Source organism: Mya arenaria, chromosome 17, assembly GCF_026914265.1.
Source record: "Mya arenaria isolate MELC-2E11 chromosome 17, ASM2691426v1".
Taxonomy (NCBI): Eukaryota; Metazoa; Mollusca; class Bivalvia; order Myida; family Myidae; genus Mya; species Mya arenaria.
In genome coordinates this window covers 52941921-52961282 of record NC_069138.1, presented here as the reverse complement: position 1 = coordinate 52961282, position 19362 = coordinate 52941921, and the positions used below count along the sequence as shown (strand labels likewise).

At 36.1% G+C, this 19362-nt stretch overlaps 1 protein-coding gene across 1 annotated transcript in view; it reads right to left on the bottom strand.

Moving 5' to 3' along the window:
• LOC128223833 (GTPase-activating protein and VPS9 domain-containing protein 1-like) overlaps positions 1-19362 on the bottom strand; it is a 41710-nt gene that overhangs the window by 17678 nt on the left and 4670 nt on the right. The window contains exons 4-13 of the mRNA XM_052933251.1: positions 18408-18550; positions 15906-16020; positions 11800-11931; positions 7825-8005; positions 4151-4314; positions 3308-3449; positions 2711-2886; positions 2279-2408; positions 1489-1628; positions 425-620 (exon numbers count right to left, since the gene is read on the bottom strand). Of these exons, the coding sequence (XP_052789211.1) occupies positions 425-620; positions 1489-1628; positions 2279-2408; positions 2711-2886; positions 3308-3449; positions 4151-4314; positions 7825-8005; positions 11800-11931; positions 15906-16020; positions 18408-18550 (1519 nt within the window). The remainder of the gene's footprint in view (positions 1-424; positions 621-1488; positions 1629-2278; positions 2409-2710; positions 2887-3307; positions 3450-4150; positions 4315-7824; positions 8006-11799; positions 11932-15905; positions 16021-18407; positions 18551-19362) is intronic.

Here is a 19362-nt window from a genome sequence, read left to right as displayed (position 1 = left end):
TATCGGTCATGCATAAATGGTGATTATTAGTTTTCACTTTTCACACCATTAATTATCTTTTGTCTTTAATTGCAATTTTTATAACTTGCTAAAATTTTAACACCTGTCAATTGTTTCTTTATTTTCTAACATTATTTCGAGAAAATGTGCGAAATTATGACCTCAAGTTATCATAAGCTTTGCGTGATTTGTGGATTTGAAATTCAGTAGTCAACTTATTAAGGTTTCGAGTTATCTTCAGTATATTTAACATGAAAATAGAAGGAGTGAAGGTCGGAACTTAGCCTTGACCTCGACGAATCTGCAGCTCTTAGAGCCATCAAGGTTTTACAGTACAACAATATCGTTAAAAGATAGCTTTCTCTTTGCATCTTATTTTTTAAACCACTTTACAAAAAAATAAAGTGCACTTTTCCAAACTTACCTGAAGCAAGGGGAGTAATCTCATTTCCATCTGTGGTGTCAGGCTCACTTCGCACATCGTCAAGGTTACTCCCTCCCCCGCCCACTGACATGTCGTCAAGCTCTGAGAACGTCTCGCACTGCTTGTCTTCTGTATCAGATGGCATTACGTCCATACTCCAAGCCTCACTGGGTGCCTTTGACAAGCCCGGAACATTCTGTAAAAAAAGTCACCCTCAAGATTATAATGCAACAAAAACGTTTTCTCTCAATAAAATCTCTACCAGTATACATAATCTTTTACTATCGTTAAGTAACATGTTGATGTTAAATTCATCTTTATATCAATAAAATAAACTTTTGACTTGTAACAGTCTAAGTGAACGCACTGCATGTTTATTTTTTAACACATAAAAGGTTTTAACAATACGGTAGTTGTTCTAGTTTTACATGGCTTTGAAATCAATGGAAAGTAAGCAATATACTTTTCAAGATGCAGTTTGATAGCCTTTGCAAGGTAAAACATACGAAAGCAATAGAAAATAAAACAGATGAAAGACATATTTGTTGTAATGCAAAAAGGTAAAAGATTCATAAAGCTAATGAGCCTAAGACCACAGAATAGCCATGCAATATCATGCAGCATTTTTTCTCAAGTGTATTTTGGGAAAATGATTTCTTGGAATTTTGGTAATGTATGCATTGTTTTACCCCAAAATCTTTTGCTAATAATAAGTATAAAGGTTGAAAATACTATATTTGTGTTTTTTTATAACTTCAACAAAAATAAGTTACAGTTGGAAAAACACATTTTGGATTTGGGAAAATACATAACAATGGCTACATATATTAAGAGATGTGATTGACTTGAAAGCTACAGGGTTGAAACCTTTTTGGTTTGTGGGTGCATTAGGCCTCAAAAGGGGTGAAATACCCTTCTGCAGAAGGAAATATGGCTTTTTAAAATCCCTTTTACAGGCTTTCCTGACTTCAAATTTGAAGCAAACTGGAGTGGCAATACAGAAATCCTCTCACAAATAACATCCCTCAAATTGCCAACAAACTACAACACTTCATGTCTCGTACCTCTCCAGTAGTGAGAAATTGTCTGCTCATTTCCTCAGCTATTTCTTCAAGTCGCACCTGCTGTGGCATCTCAGGTGGTTCAGAGTCACTGGCCAAGACATCTGTACTCCATGTGTCACTGACGGTGGATTTCAGATCATCTGGAAAACATATGTGTTATTTCAAGTCTCTAACATTGAGTATGATAATGGGAGGGCAAAGGCTTTAATACTAATACCCTCCTGGGGATTTGGAGTCACTGACTAGCACAGTACAACATGTACAGTTCATTTCAGGTCATCTGTAAAAAAAATATCTTTTCCTTTACAAAAAACTTTATTACTAACACTACACACAAACAAATGTTCAGAATTTCAAGGGCTATAACTCTTAAGCAAATTTTCCACAACTCACAAAAGGTTTAAGGCACTAGTACACTTTATGTGAGTTTCAGAACAATCCGTCTAAAAGTGTAAGATAGTTCTCTCTATAAATCATTTCATAACCTACTGCCCGAATGAACAACCAACTGTATGGCGACTCCAATTTACCAATTTTGTTTGCAGGATAATAACAAAAGGAAGAAAACAGCTGCTGATAAATAAGTACACAATAAGCAAGGCAGAAAAGTATAGACCTATGTTTAACAAGGAAAATACTTCAGTACAAGATGCCAGCACGAAATTCCAAACACATGCCCAGAAAAGCATCACCTTGGATTAAAATGAGATCTATAATTTCAAGCAAAATTTTGGACAAAAATAGCAAAGACATCATTCCTCTGAAGAAAGTTTCATCTGCAATAACTTACAATCAAGTTCTGGCTTGATGTCGAACTTGCCGAACTTGTCTGTAACATCCTCTCTGTTCTTCTTGCGTACGGTCTCTGGCAGCGCGGGCTGGATCGGGGGTACATGCACATGTTCCTGCTCCATCTCGGCCTGAGAAAGGGATGCAAAAATTTATCAATCGAATAACAGGGCAAATGTGTACAATGAGTTCATGAACACAATGTTGTTAATGAACACCTGGCAGGAGTAAAAAAAAAAGCATATTGATTAATTTCGGACAATGACCATACGCTTATGAAAGATGCTCCAAATTTAAAACAGCCTTGGTGTCCAAATTTCCAATAACAGCATTTTAAAAATGTCTTCGTCTAAAACGTGAAACTTGAGTATAATTTTAAGAACATAATAATTTACAAACAAATCAAACTATGCTTTGCATATTATGTTTTTACCTGCGAGAGAGGAGTATCTCTACCACTGATGTTTGGGGTCCCGCGACCACTGACATTGGCAGAAATCATGTCGGAGAAGTTGTCATCATTGTCATCCTCGTTCTCCAGGTCCTGGGAGCCGACAGAGTGGCTACTGGCATCCTCAGACATGCCTTCAGGGATGTCACTTGTGTTACCTGTACACATGTATGGAAATACTTTGGTGAGAAAAAATGATACAGGTAAGGTTGGCTGTGTAAATCTAGTGACAAAACTTGCATGTAAAAACAAATACAATGAAAACCCGTTGACTTGAACTCGCTTTGCTCTAATTCCTCGTCGGCTTGACTTGGATGAAATGGACTGATTTCTTTATTCTGAAGATAAGCCTTCCCGCTTGGCTCTTATTTCTCGAGGCATGAGGTAATTTTGCAGGTCCCTTGGAACCCAAGCCAATGGGTTCTACTATATCGCTTTTACCAGAACAAAAGTATGGAATGTTCTCTGTGAGAAAATCATAATTAACACAAAGAGGTATGGTAGAAGTGATAGTTCTCATCATTAAAATGAGGTTTGAAAATATAGTCTTGTGTTTATAATAACAAAAAAATGTATCACCTTCACCAATTGACTCCTGATCATGGGACAGTGAGAAGCGTGTCCTCTTTTCTTGTATCTCCCCTGGCGGACCCTCGTAATCCCACTGAACAGTCTGGTGCTTCACCCGGCGTCGCTTGTTCTCTTGTTCACATACCATCACCTAAAAGTAGGCTGCCTAATTACTTATGTATACATTCAAATAATATGTGAATCACACTCTATTCACGATTTTTGTTGTTGGAACATTTCTGTAAGGTTTAGTTTTGCTATGAGAGTAAAATCTACTTTTATTATCATTATTCATTGATGATGAAATCAAGCCATTTTAGAGGCATACACAACAAACATCTCAAATTTAGGAATCAGATACTATTATGTGAATTTTGGATTCCTGTTGACACCATATTTGAAAGGGAAATGTTAAGAGAAAGAAAATGTAAAAATTATACTTATAATACAATACTTTTTTGGCCTGTAGAACTTGCAAAATGGGTCATTTCATATGTGATTTTAGATGAAATAAAAACAAAAAAATAGAATAATGCAACAACTTAAGCTACAAGTTTTTTCAGTCAATTATTCTATGAATAAGTATACAGCAATCCTAGCCTTTGCTAATGATACCAAACTTTTACACTGCAACTCGTCAAAATTGCCATAAGCTTTTTTTATGAAATGACAACCTTACAGGGATTTCAATAAGTGGACGTAAACGTATTATGCGTCTGGAAAATCACCAAAAACGTCCCAGAATTTGACCCCGCGCATTAGGTCTTTACCTGTATAACAGTTGCCATTAACAGTGAAATTATGTTCTGTGAATGCACAAGACACAAGCACCCAATCTCACAATATACGCACCTTCTGTTCTGACATCATGCCCGGGCAGTCCTGGTCGTTACCAAGGGAAATAACTAGCACCTCTTCCACTGCATTACTAGGCAACGCTTCTGTTTCTATGGTAACAGAAGACACACTAACTGCATCGTCTGGCATTTGGTTTCCTAAGACAGGCTTTTTCTTTCCTATTAACAAAATATGATTCATATCAAGATTTCATTGAAAGCAGACACCCTTTTATTATTTTTTATAACACAATTGTGAATGACCTTTTAGATCATGAAAGACAAAATCAGTCATATTTCCCTATATTGTGCAAGGAAAAACCCCCCAGGTTTTCTTGTTCTATGACATGTTTTTAATAACTAAATAAATATCAACATGTGATTCTGGTCCAGAACAACTTGATCTGACGGGCGCGTGTGGGAACAAGTAATGAGGCTAGCAATGTTAATGACAACAGCATGATTTTCTTTCTTTTTGCATACCTTTAATTTCCACAAAAAAGCAGGTTGTTAGATTGCACCAAATAGAGTAGTGTAATTAAAAAAGAAAACAAGAGGCACATCAGTGCCTGTGCTCCACTGGCCAAAAGGTTCAAGCAAAGACCACCTAACGAACATTTTCGTCAAGTTTCATAGAAATACAATCATCAATTTTTGAGGAGAAGTTATTTAAAAAATTTTTTTACTTTAATAGCTCTGGCTGCCATGTTGTGCAGTGGACCGAAATGATTTGGGCAATTTGAGTAAAGGAGCACCAAACAAACATTTCTGTCAAGCTTTATCGAAAAAAGGTCATCGGTTTCGACGACAAGTCGTATAAAGTTTTTTTTATTTTTTAGCTCTGGCAGCCATGGTGTGCAGTGGACTGGAACCATTTAACAAATTTTGGTTAATGACCACCCAAGGAACATTTCTGTCAAGTTTCATCAAAATCTGATCATCGGTTAACATTTAATCTGAATAGATTATGAAGCAAATATCTAACCTGAACAAGAACTGACGAGATAGAATCGACTTGGTGTTTCACTTACACTTTTCGGCCATTTAAGTTACTAAAAATAGCTGTTTCATAAACTTTCAGAATGTCACTTAAACGAAAATTAATGTTAGTTTAAACATATTTATTTTACAACGATTGTGAAACAAGTTATTACAACATTATATTAATCACTCTCGTTGGCACGATTTTACGCGAGAGTGTGGTCTTGTGTTGTGGGGGAAACCGGAGAACCCGGAGGAAACCCACTTGTCGGGCTTGGTGACCACAAACCAAACTCACATTAATTAAAAATTAATGTTCAGTCTATATATACTTTCCTATGTATAAATGTAAGGTTTTTAAATTGATCTTTTTGTGAGAACTTTATGCTTATATGTTTACTCATAAATTATTATTGTTTAAAAATTATTTAAAGATGCTATAGGTGAAAAATTAAGACATTATTTTTTTTTCTATTAAAGGGAGGTAATTCAGTAGTAAAATGTAATCAAAGCTATTAAAGCATGGCATTTCTTTTCTAACCATGTTGATATTATTACAGTCTATTCAAGCAAGATGCCTTTTGATTTTACATAGTACCCATAGGTTCTGAAAAACAAGGAGCACTATTCCCAACAGAAGGATGTCACTCCCTATCACTGCATGAGCATCATAATAAAGAAATGTTTACTCAAACTGCAAGCTGCTCAATTGAAATAGGTATTTACCTCAAGCATACAGTTTTATAATGTGGCAAAATAGTCGACTACTAGATTGTCATTCAGACTAGTAAAATATGCCATTATGCTAGTCCAACTGGCTAGTAGGTTAAAATGTTTTTCGTGAAGACTGCGGACGAGAAGTCCTTAAAGGTTTTTCTATTTTTAACTCTCGCAGCCATGTTGTGCAGCGGACCGGAACCATTTGGGCAATTTTGGTTAAAGGGCATCCCGATGAACATTTATGTAAAGTTTCATCAAAATCTGATAATCGGTTTCTGAGAAGATGTAGTTTAACGTTTTTTTCTATTCTTAGCTCTGGTGCCCATGTTGTGCAGCAGACCAGAACTGTTTGGGCTATTTTGGTTAAGGACTACCCAAGTAACATTTCTGTCAAGTTTCATTGCAATACGATCATCGGTTTCTGAGGAGAAGTCGTTTAAAGGTTTTTCTATTTTTACCTCTGGGGGCCATCTTGTGCAGTGGACCGAAACCATTGAAGCAAATTTGATAAAGGACCATCCAAGGAACATTTCTGTTAAGTTTCATCAAAATCTGATCATCGGTTTCTGAGAAGTTTTTTTGCCCTGGCAGCCATGTTGTGCAGCGGACCGGAACCATTTGAGCAATTTTGGTTAAGGACCACCCAAGGAACAATTCTGTCAAGTTTCATCAAAATCTGCCTATCCGTTTCAGCGGAGATGTCGTTTAAAGATTTTGCTATTTTTAGCTGTGGCGGCCATATTGTGCAATGGACCAGAACCATTTGAGCAATTTTAATAAAGGACCACCCAAGGAACATTACTGTCAAGTTTCATCAAAATCTGCCGAACCGTTTCAGAGGAGATGTCGTTTAAAGATTTTGCTATTTTTAGCTCTGGCGGCCATATTGTGCAATGGACCGGAACCATTTGAGCAATTTTGGTAAAGGACCACCAAAGGAACATTCCTGTGAAGTTTTGTCAAAATCCGCTTATCAGTTTCAGAGGAGATGTCGTTTAAAGTAAAAGTTTACGCACGCACGCACGCACGCACGCACGCACTCACGACGGACAATCTGTGACGACATAAGCTCCATGGCCTTCGGCCAGTGGAGCTAAAAACCTTGAAACACCTGGTGTGCAGGAAAAAAGAGATGGAAGTGAGAAATTCCAGAAGAGGAATTTCTATAAGTGACAGAAAATATTGAATTTTTAATTAATATGTTTATATTAAAGTAATTAAGTTACTATTTTAAGTTTTGAAGGATAAAAGCAATAATGACCTAAGTAATTTTTAAAGCATTTTTGGTTGCTTACTTCAAATTATCTCTATAAGGCAAATATTATAAGTATCTTACATGGCCGAGAGTGTAAGATAGGTTCATTCCGACCCGAGAATAGGGTGTTTTGCAGAAATGAGGTTTACCGAGTTTCCGCAAAACACCCTGTGCGAGGGTTGGGATGAACCTATCTTACACGAGCAGCTATGGTAGATGCTTTTTCTCCCACCTCAGTTAAACAAAATTAAGTAAAAATGTATTTTTTTGCTGGAACTCTTTTGTGCTTAGTGAAAATAATTGCGTACGGATATGCAATAATTCGTGGTTGTCATGGATATGCGCGAATTGATTCAGAGTATGTTAATGGTCTGATCGGTCTTTTAATAGTTCTAAGAAGAGTGAAGCATTATTTCTTGAAAGGTGCATGAAAACTGTTTTCTGGTGACATTTGAAGCGAGAAATAATTAACTCGCATTCGAAATATTGCCACCAGAAAATGTTTCCATGATGCGCTACAGACGACAGTCTTCAACAAGGGAGGTAATTACAATTTGGTGACCATTAAAAGAAGTTCCATACGGGCATTTTATCTTCGCCCGTGGGCAAGATAAGAATTTCTAGCATGGTTAAATTAATGGATCTACTTATCTGACGTGGGAGAAAATAATATCTGCACATAATTTTAAAACATTGAGGAAATGTCTTTTTTTATCGTAACTGACATAACATACCTTTCATTTTTTTGGCAGTGCTAGGTGTCCCTGGTGGGGTCGAGGCGCATGGCAGCATCCCCTGAGGGGGCATAACAGGGGTCACCGGGGTTATAGGGACAAGCCCAGCTAACATCTCATCTAGGGCCTTCCTGTCTGAGCTGTCCTCTACAAATGGTAGGGCTGCTCTCATAAATGTTACCTGCAGGGTAAAAATTCATTTACCTGTAAATATACACTGTTTCAAAATCTATTGATTTTCTACCTTTATATTTGAGGCCAACTCATGATATAGATCTGAATATTTCTTATTTCCATTTCAAAATACATATACAACTGTTTCATTTCATTTTCTGGATGCCATCAAAGTGATGCTCTCATAGATTGGCAAATAAGAACTGTTGGGGGAATATTCACCTGGACTGAATGCTGAAGTATTGCAAATGGTTACTTGTAGTAAAAATTGAAGTACTGAAGCTTCCATAATGCAGAAAATGTCTATTAATGATCAAACTCAGGGTTCAAGCTGGGTTTTTAAAAAAAGTTTGCCACTTTTTCACCATGTGGTGTGTCCATGAAGTTTACTAAAATTTTAATGTGATGTTTTCCCATGTGGTGTGTTCCAGTTTTCTTATGAGTCAATGAAGATTTCATACAAGTTTAATGGGTTCCTTTAATATATCATTAGTCAATGAAGACTTCATAAAAAATTTAAGGGGCTCCTTTAATTTTTCATGGGTCAATGAAGTTTTCATACAAATTTAATGGGCTCCTTTACCATATCATGTGTCAATGAAGTTTTCATACAAATTTAATGGGCTCCTTTACCATACCATGTGTCAATGAAGTTTTCATACAAATTTAATGGGCTCCTTTACCATATCATGTGTCAATGAAGTTTTCATACAAATTTAATGGGCTCCTTTACCATACCATGTGTCAGTGAAGTTTTCATACAAGTTTAATGGGCTCCTTTACCATATCGAGTGTCAATGAAGTTTTCATACAAATTTAATGGGCTCCTTTACCATACCATGTGTCAATGAAGTTTTCATACAAATTTAATGGGCTCCTTTACCATACCATGTGTCAATGAAGTTTTCATACAAATTTAATGGGCTCCTTTACCATACCATGTGTCAATGAAGTTTTCATACAAATTTAATGGGCTCCTTTACCATACCATGTGTCAATGAAGTTTTCATACAAATTTAATGGGCTCCTTTACCATACCATGTGTCAGTGAAGTTTTCATACAAATTTAATGGGCTCCTTTACCATACCATGTGTCAATGAAGTTTTCATACAAATTTAATGGGCTCCTTTACCATATCATGTGTCAATGAAGTTTTCATACAAATTTAATGGGCTCCTTTACCATATCATGTGTCAATGAAGTTTTCATACAAATTTAATGGGCTCCTTTACCATATCATGTGTCAATGAAGTTTTCATACAAGTTTAATGGGCTCCTTTACCATATCATGTGTCAATGAAGTTTTCATACAAATTTAATGGGCTCCTTTACCATATCATGTGTCAATGAAGTTTTCATACAAATTTAATGGGCTCCTTTACCATACCATGTGTCAATGAAGTTTTCATACAAATTTAATGGGCTCCTTTACCATATCATGTGTCAATGAAGTTTTCATACAAATTTAATGGGCTCCTTTACCATACCATGTGTCAATGAAGTTTTCATACAAGTTTAATGGGCTCCTTTACCATATCGAGTGTCAATGAAGTTTCCATACAAGTTTAATGGGCTCCTTTACCATATCGAGTGTCAATGAAGTTTCCATACAAGTTTACTGGGCTATCTTAACATGTTGGGTGTCAATGAAGTTTTCATACAAGTTGTTTTTGGCTTTTTTACCATGTGCAGGGATGATAACAGAGCCAAGTTGCCAATCCTGAAAATGTCTGCGTGGGGTTCAGGGGGCCGCCAAAGGCCCCCGATGGGTCCAGGGCAAAGCCCTGGTGGGGGGACAAGGGGGGCGAAGCCCCCCGAAGCTTTCCGTATTTCAGGGATTCTAATACCCTTTTTGCCTTAGAATAGTGTTCAAGGAGTACACCTTTCGGTTTGGTAGATATAATTATGTACAACACGAGACATCCACAATCAGAACAATTATCAGGAATCTTAGCAGTGAAGTTTAACACCTTTGTCTTTAAACAAAGTTAAATTTACTTTATTTTACCTGAAGTCACAGGCATTAGACATGTACCTGACATTTTGGTTCAGTTGTCCACTTCCCATAAAACTCAACTGGCTATGATCAAATGCTTGTGTATGAACAGTCTACACTGTGGGATGTTTGATTTATAATAATGAACAACATATCGATTATGATGCTTGCAAATGTTTATTGTAAAAGTGTTAATTATTCAATTTTTATGTATCATAAAAAGAGTATTTATTCCATTTTCTGCACATTTGATGAGAATATAGTGTTATTAATTATTATATATATTATTCCAAGTAATATCCAAACGGGACTTAAATGCTTTGGCAGCGTAGCTGTTGTGGACATGGTGGACTTTGACGTATTCTGGTCCCTAAGCCAGATTATTTCCCCTAATGGTGTTACATGAGTCCAGTAGAACACAAACTAGATTATCCCACGGCAGTTCAAGTCTCTCAAACAGGCTTTCAAATTCTATGAAAATTGATTCAGAATCAGCCCTAGTGATTTTTAAGGAGGCCAAATGTCTCAACACTATTTTTTTCTCTATAGCAGAAAAATAGCTGCAACAGTTTTCTCATTGTGTTTGTTGACTTGTCTTAGTTGAAACAAAACCGAGATCCATTAACTCCTCCACATGTTCATCATTGAAATGGCTAGCCACTCCGTAAGTCATCTTGTATGATGCTGTACACCTTTGAAGTTTTAATTCGCTGAGAGCTTTTGTATCTTTGGCAGGTGTCTTAAGTAAGACACACTACTGTGGTGCCAGGGAGCATGTTCAGCCATAAATCCAAGTATCATGGCCTCTGGATTAAATTGTCAGTCATTGACAGGAATAACTGGATGCACTGGCTGAGGTGTCTGTTCATCCCTGACTTTTGTAACCATTAACATAACTGGAAATACAAATTACAACTATAGAATTTAAATCTCACTCAAACTGGGTCCTCAAGAAGTTTTGTTGAACTGTCTCAAATAGAAATAAAATGACTGCCTCTACGTAATATGTATTACTACTACAAAATATTTATTCATTTTTTTTGTTTAAATTTGAACCAAACCAATTTTCATTTGAACCTCCCATTATGGTCAACAGCCACTTCTTATTGAGAACAATGCTTCAAACATTATGAGAATAATAAAGAAACGGTTTACAGCGTAAACTTCAATCGGCCAAATAAAATTTGTAAAATAAAAATCGATTATTATGACACAATCCGAATCGGGATGTCCGAAATAATGCTACATGCGCAAAATTCATAATCAGTTTGATCACTTTCTATTAACTTAAATAGAAACGTTTCGGGAATTTCTCTTAATAAAAAATGGCAAATATACCCTTTAAATCGACGAATCGATGTTTTTAGAAGTTGGTGGTGGTCGTTTTTCTCCAATTTTCCAATACCCGTTTATTCGTCTTCGTCGTCTGTCATATCCGGATACGACCATCCGGATACTGTCTTCTAGTCCCATCGGTAATTTCCGTAATCACCGGATGCTATCTTAACCAATCATATAGCTCGATTGCCAAGACGTTAATAGGTTCGTTAATTTCCGACTTTACGCTTCCGGAAAACTCACCTTTCGTACCCATATTGTTCGAACTGAGCTCAATTCGCTCCCTGTACCCCTCCCCCCTAGAAAAAACTCAACGGATTTACATAAAAAACTCAACGGATTTACATTAATCTCAAAATCGATCCGTGAGGCCTTAAATCCGGAATTCCGGATTAATCCGGAATTTTATCATCCCTGCATGTGGTCTGTGAATGAATTAATCGTGTTCAAATATAATGTACTTTACCAGCTGGTTTAGCCCTCTGAGTGTGATGAGACTAGATGTTCGTGACAGACACGGAAGCTGAGACGAGGTCACAGATGGTAACTCCATGCCAATACCGTCCAGCAGAGAGTCTAGCAGTGTCGACATACAACCCTGTAACGGAGACAACAAAGGCAACATTAATCAAGTGGTATATTCAAATGCAATTTGAACTCCTCTGCCATTTTCTTTCAAAACCATCCTTGGATGTATGCCTGTACATCAATAGAAATAGTTCATAAAATTAATAATAATACTATTAATAAATTGTATGGTTTTCATGTGTAATTTGTATTTCTTAGTTCAAATTGATTCCCAGTAAAGTGTATTAATGCAATAAATGAATTTATATTGTTATGAGTAAAGTCCTTAGGTTTAATTGCTAGATTAAAACAACTACCGATCTACTTGCAGCCTAGTTTAATTTAAAGAATTCTGACATTGTAAACCGTCCAACTTCCAATCTTATTTTTGATGGATAATGGCCCAGCAGTTCCGATTGGTTCAAATGATACGAACAGTTCTAAACACAAATATGAGCAATAATTTTGTTGATAATGTATTGACCATTCAAATAACAGCCATCAAAGTAAGAACAAGCTCAACAGCTCTGCACCGGTAGAAGGCTGCCCAGGTTTGCTCAAATTCTGGCTCTTATATAGCAGGGCTTGTTAAAAATGTGATGCTATAGCACTATTATAAGATTTCAGATTTGTTCATCAGAAGATCTTACTTCATTGACTGAATCAAGTAACGTATTCAGTATTATCACACATGGATTAATTTAAACACCTTGATCATTAACATCTTAAGACAAAGGGAGTGAATGGAGCACTCTGCCAATTGACTTAAAAAACATAATTTTAAAGTAATAAAACTAGTATTTTTATCTTTCCTCAAGCAGCCAGATTATTTTGTTATGCAATAATTACCTTTGCATATATACATGTATGATATAATTAGAAATTACATAACAGGATACAGATTCATCATTGTTTTGTTTTGTTACTCAAAATGTGGCCAATTTTCGGCCTCATTCACACTCCCAAAGGATACGTTTTTCACAAAAATTGGACTAAAAATTAACAAAGCAAAAAAAAAAAATGTCTCTCAACTTTTAACTAGTCAACTACATGTAGTATAGTAATGTTTAAATGTTTTCCTAATCTCTTCAAATTCTGTATCCCATGATGCCTTTGAATTGTTTCCTTGTTTAAAATAGACTATTGTAAATCAATTTTTTTTTGGCACATTGCTGCTATTTTCACAATTCTGGGCCCAGTGGCCCATTTACAAACAGCCAGAAAAAAGAAACTATATTTTTTTGTTTAAGCAAAGTACCTTAATTTACAACTAATACAGTCATGTTTAAAAACAAATTGATACAAAGTATGCTAGAATAAAAAACTTCATAAAGCAAGACTCTATTCAGGCAAGCTGACCTAGAAGATATGGGTTTGATGTATGCAATCAGCAAAATATTTATTACTATTTTTCTTTTGTATCACTATATTTTAGATCAAATTGATTTATTCTTTATGAAATTTTCTTAAAAAAATAGTACACAATTATAGCAGCAATAGGGCCTTTAAACACTGTATTTTGACAATTCTTTTTCATGTTTTTGTGTATTTTTTTTTGCAAACTTAAACAGTGTTTTTATATCACAATTGACTTTCTTGGAAGAAATATCTAAATATATATGTCACTTTCTCAAGTTAAAGACCATACAAGTTATATCTGCATGTTACATGTTTTGTTAAACCTGTCCTGTTAACTTGGCCTTAAAGCATACATTTTATGTTTTTACTTCCATCTGGGGTTTTCCAATGCAACATTGATTGGACTATAATTATTCTACGTACATTCATGTACATGTATTCAATGAACATGACTGTTAGAGATACATGTATATATTGGACATGTTATAGCTATGCACCAGTCAATTGTTACCACTGCCCCCCAGGTCCGGGGGTATACCGGGGATAGCCGGGGAAATGGGCCGTGTTTTTATCTTTCAGGTGGCCCCGCAGTGCCGGGTGAATGCGGTGGATTTGTCTTCACCTAAGGTCCCTTGGGTGCGGGGGCATTTGGCGAGGATTTTACTATCAAGCAAGGCAGAGATTTTAGCCAGGGTTTGCTGGACCGAAAGTCAAAGTCCCCACAGGGGGGCCATGGTTACAATTGACTGGTGCACTACATTTATATGATGGACAAGTTGTAGATACATGTATACAATTGACATGTTGTAGATACATGTATAAAATAGACATATTGTAGGTACATGTATACAATTGACATGTTGTAGAAACATGTATAAAATAGACATGTTGTAGATACATGTATACATTGAACATGTTCAAGATACATGTATACATTGGACATGTTAAAGATACATGTATACATTGGACATGTTATAGATACATGTATACATTGGACATGTTATAGATACATGTATACATTGGACATGTTAAAGATACATGTATACATTGGACATGTTAAGATACATGTATACATTGGACATGTTAAAGATACATGTATACATTGGACATGTTATAGATACATGTATACATTGGATAGATGTTGTATATATAACATGTTAATGCACAAGTCAATTGTAACCACGGCCCCTCCAGGTCCGGGGAATAGCGGGGACTTTGACTTTCGGTCCAGCCTAGCCTGTTTTTGCGGGGACGAACTGATGGTAAAATCCTGGCCAAATGCCCCCGCACCCCAGGGACCCTAAATAAGGCACATTCCCCGCTATATTTGGCGCAAATACAAAACCACCGCATTCACCCGGTACTGCGGGGCCACCGGGAAGGTTAAAACACGGCCCATTTCCCCGGCTTTCCCCGGTATACCCCAGGACCTAGGAGGTGGTTACAATTGACTGGTGCATAGAGATACATGTATACATTGCACATGTCGTAGATACAAAGACATGTACATAAACCTAATCAAGGCATCTATTTCAAAACCAGTTATTTTTACTTAAACTTAATTTAAGAATGGAATGTGGTTTGTTGAATCAAGTGCCAGAGCATTGTTTCTATACATCAATCAAACATGATCAGACAAAGGACTCCCTTACTTCCTATTTTTACAATTTTACAATTGCTTGCCAATGTTAAACGCCTTTTCCCACAAGACTTCATTCATATCTGTACTTAACAATTCATAACTTTGACTTCGAGCTAAAATTACAGAATGTGGTTAGGTATTTTCGTCCTTGTTTATAATTCTCTATCATAAACATCACTTCAAACATTTCCCTGCTGTCTTTGATATTTAATACTAGTTTCAAGTTGATTGACAAGAGAGGCCATCGAAAGTTATTTTTAAGTTTTACAATCATGCTTGTTCATCCAGGCTGTTTTCTGAAAATGCTTAAACCTACATGCATTTAAACATGAACAGTAATTCAGATTGAAAAGGTTTATGAATTCTTGAAATTCTGAATGAGCTGGAAATAATATAGATTTTTCGTCCATAAATGCATCCTTATCATACTCCTTTTTTCGCAAACTGAAAGACTTTCCTTTATGTCGGTAACTTTGATACTTGTCTTTTGAAATATGGGTAACATTGAATAAAGCCTAGATGACATAACTTCCTTTCCAAATTGCACTATGGGTAATGAAGAAGGGATTCCATAATGTTAACACCTGAATACTTGGGTCCACCTGAATATCCAGCAGTGGCGTGCCTGTTCCTTTTTCAGCACTCTGTTCCTTTTTCAGCACCCTGTTCCTTTTTCAGCACCCTGTTCCTTTTCCCTTTTTTTAAGCACTGAAGAAAAGGAGCAGGGTGCTGAAGAAAAGGAACAGGGTGCTGAAAGGAACAGGGTGCTGAAGAAAAGGAACAGGGTGCTGAAAGGAACAGGGTGCTGAAAGGAACAGGGTGCTGAAGAAAAGGAGCAGGGTGCTTAAGAAAAGCAACACAGTGCTGAGAGACAAAAGGGCACATTGTATCAGGCAGTGAATAATTAAAGCTTCCATGAGGGCAGAAGGGTGCTTCCACTCAAGAACCCTCCCATAACACTCTAGCTAAAACACTAAACATGTATGTAAATACAGCCATCTTACCTTTTCAAATTTGCCATAGAGGTCATGCAGTTTGGGGTCAATCTCTTCCCACTGGGATATTGCCAATACCTGGATAATCTGGGCCATCTGCATCAGGTTGTGGCGCGCTATATGGCTGAAAATGTTGAGATATTGTATCATAACTTAAGTTTAATTTAACTTGAAAACAGCTATAAGCTCAGTGCTCCAGCCAGGATTTAAAATGGGTCAGTTGCTAGGTCAGAATGGGCACTTTTGATGTGCATTGAATAAGCATTTCTGGGGCACTTGCAAGGGCCAATGTTCATTTCACATTGTGTATGTGTTGTAACTATTTTCAATACTAATGGATTGTAATAAATACCTTAGCTCTTATCTTTAATAACTTTATGTATATTTATTCTTTTTGTACTTATTTCTAAAAAATTACTTGACACTATGTCCAACAAATGTCAAATATAGTCCATTATCATTAAAGAGGGCTCTGTCAAACAAAATGGCACAGCAGGGCAGAGTAAAAAGGCAGCAGGGTGCTCCCCCCTGCTATTCAAACATAGCTGGAAAACTGAAGCTGATAGGGGTATGAATTATGCTGGTGTTTGTTTTCTTTACAAACCAGTATTGGCATTAATATTTAGAAGTGGTCACATGCAAAACATTAACTAGACTTTCTAAGTCTAATAATAAATGGCCATTACTAGCATTGTATGCAAAATAGAGTTATCTAACTTGGTTATACAAGTAGGTTTGATGGTTGAGTACCTTAGCCAGAATTTCTATGTTGAATGGTAAAGAGCAAACATTTGCATTATGTGCAAGATAGAGAAATCTAACTTGAATAATCAAGTAAGTTGTTGGGAACACATGTCTCAAGTTTTAATGCAATACTTGATGTATTTGCTGAGATGTTGACTTAACTGTGGTTATATGCAAAACCTTTAAACAAAAATTTTTAAGTTGAAATAAAAAGGCCTGGGCCAAAATTTGCATTTTATGCAAAATATAGTTATATAACTTGGTTATTTAAGTAGTTTGGACGGTTTGAGTACCATTGTATCAAGTCTCATTGCAATACATAAAGTAGCTGTTGAGATATTAACTTATGTGTGCTTAACTAGAATTTAAAGTTGAATAATAAAGACCCATATTAGCATTATTTTCAAATTAAGTGTTATCTGACTTTATTTAGTTGGTTGCAAAATTGCGAACACATATCTAAAGTTTCAATGTAATACATAATGCATTTGTTGAGATAATGACTTAGAGGTGTTTACATCAAAACCTTAGCCAAGGTTTTATGCTGACACTAGGGTGAGTAGTATAATACATTGTAGCTTTCTTTATTCTTTGATTGGTCAAACTAAAAACCTTCGACTGAAGTGTATGTCTCTTTTTTAGACTGCTGATGGGTAGGACCAATAAGATCTGTCTGATATTTATTACGCCATTCTGCCTTGGGAAAGTGTTAGAATCCAAATACAATGTAACCAGGCCAGATCATGAGACCGAAACTGTATACTAACAACAATCATGGTCAGTACCACACTTAAACATTCAATAACTTTCGTTTCACTTTCACTTGATCAGTGCATCAGTGGACCAATATATCTTTACTATTCTCTGTACATAAATAACTTCCATCTGATCACGAAAATAATGAGAGCTGGCCGCTGATTTATCTATTTGAGACAACCTCTGAGCTAATCACAAACAATGTGGTTGAAACAATAGACATGTAAATAATTGTAAAAAACCATCATTCCATAGAGTAATGAAATCTTTGTTGGTTGTGATGTGCTAAAACATAAACTAGAGTTCATTTTATTCCTTAGAAAATGCTAAAGGTATCAGACCCACATTTTGGATGTCTCAGGTGACCCCATATTACTTTGGTATGATTTGAAAACGGTTATGTGTGAAGAAAAAGAAGAAGTAAAAACAAAACCAAAAGTTCTATAGCAAAAATGTTTTTTTGAATTCAAACATAAAAAAATAGATACGTGAATTCCCGATCTCAGTTGAAATAAAGACTTATAACACAGTCAAAATGTCATATTATAAACTTTGAGTATGATGTACTTTGGGTAATTAACTACTGCGGCTGATATGGCCACTTCTCTATGAAGGAAAGAAACTTATACATGAAAACTTCACATTTGTAGATAAAGAAGGTAAAACCTACTATAACATGTATGTTCACAACGCTGCAAAAGGATGCAAACACCCAGCAGTTTTTCTCAGGCGATCAAAGTCAACAGATATTTTAGTTCATGTTACGTGACTTGCTTCTGGATTGTATATTGTCATAGCGTACATAATTATGTTCCTTGCTTCACGTTAAAAGTAACATCTCCTACATTTTCTTAGCTATGAACTCATCCCCGAAGGTTAGCGATTTACAATGTTGCACAGCAAGAATATCAAAACTATATCAATACATACCCCAAAACTTCGAAAATCAGACAAGCTTAAATCTTTAACTTCTGAACGTATGTATAAACACTTAAAATTTTATCAACCCACCTGATGGGCACATCTGTGGTAATGCCATGTGGTTCGGGGTCACATATTGCAGGACAGATGAACAGGGCAAACACAAGGTCGGCACAAACCGATCTCACCTCACCCATCTCAGCTTTACCCGACTTGGCCAGCACTTGATACACCTGTTGAATGACATACATGTATTGTATAGAATGATTTATAACTGGTATTTCATTCAAGAACACACCACAATGGGACAGATGACCTAAATGTAGGGATTATTCTAGAGACCAAAAAGGGGCAGGGGGGCCCAAAAAAAGGGCAGGGTGCACCAAAATCAGGGCAGGGTAGCATATGTAGCGGCAGCCGGTCGTTAGAGTGTTTAAGAAATACAACATGTGTTTAGTGTTAAACATATTAAGTGTTATGTCCACATGCTCATTTTAAAATAATGGCAAGAAATCAAAGTAACAAAACACAACTTGACAAGCAATAGTTGATAATTAAGAATTTTATTCATGTAGATGCATTAATCCTCAAAACATTAATCAAAAGACAATCTATTGGCTATCAAATCATCAGCCAGTACCATTCTTTCACACATATTCCCATAATATTCATGCCTGTAGTGTTTTATGTGAAAATGTGGGAAATAATTGTACTGACTGAGACATGTACTAAAAATTATGAAAAACATAGTCTACATTGTTCACATTTTCACAAAGTCCGACATCGAACGATTATTCCTAGCTATTTTAGGTAGCTCACGATCTTTTTGCACAAGCTTCCGTTTAGAGTAAGGCATCACTAGAACTTAATATCGTATTACGTACAAGTAGTGTTATCTATCAGACTTAAATCGAATATATGGGACAGTAATTCACATTTTCTTACCTTTTCCTTACCTTTTCTCAACTCCATTTTCGTCTTTTAGCGAGTTCAAGTAATTTAAAACATTAAAAAGTAGCCGAGGTAATTCGGTCTAATTATCGTT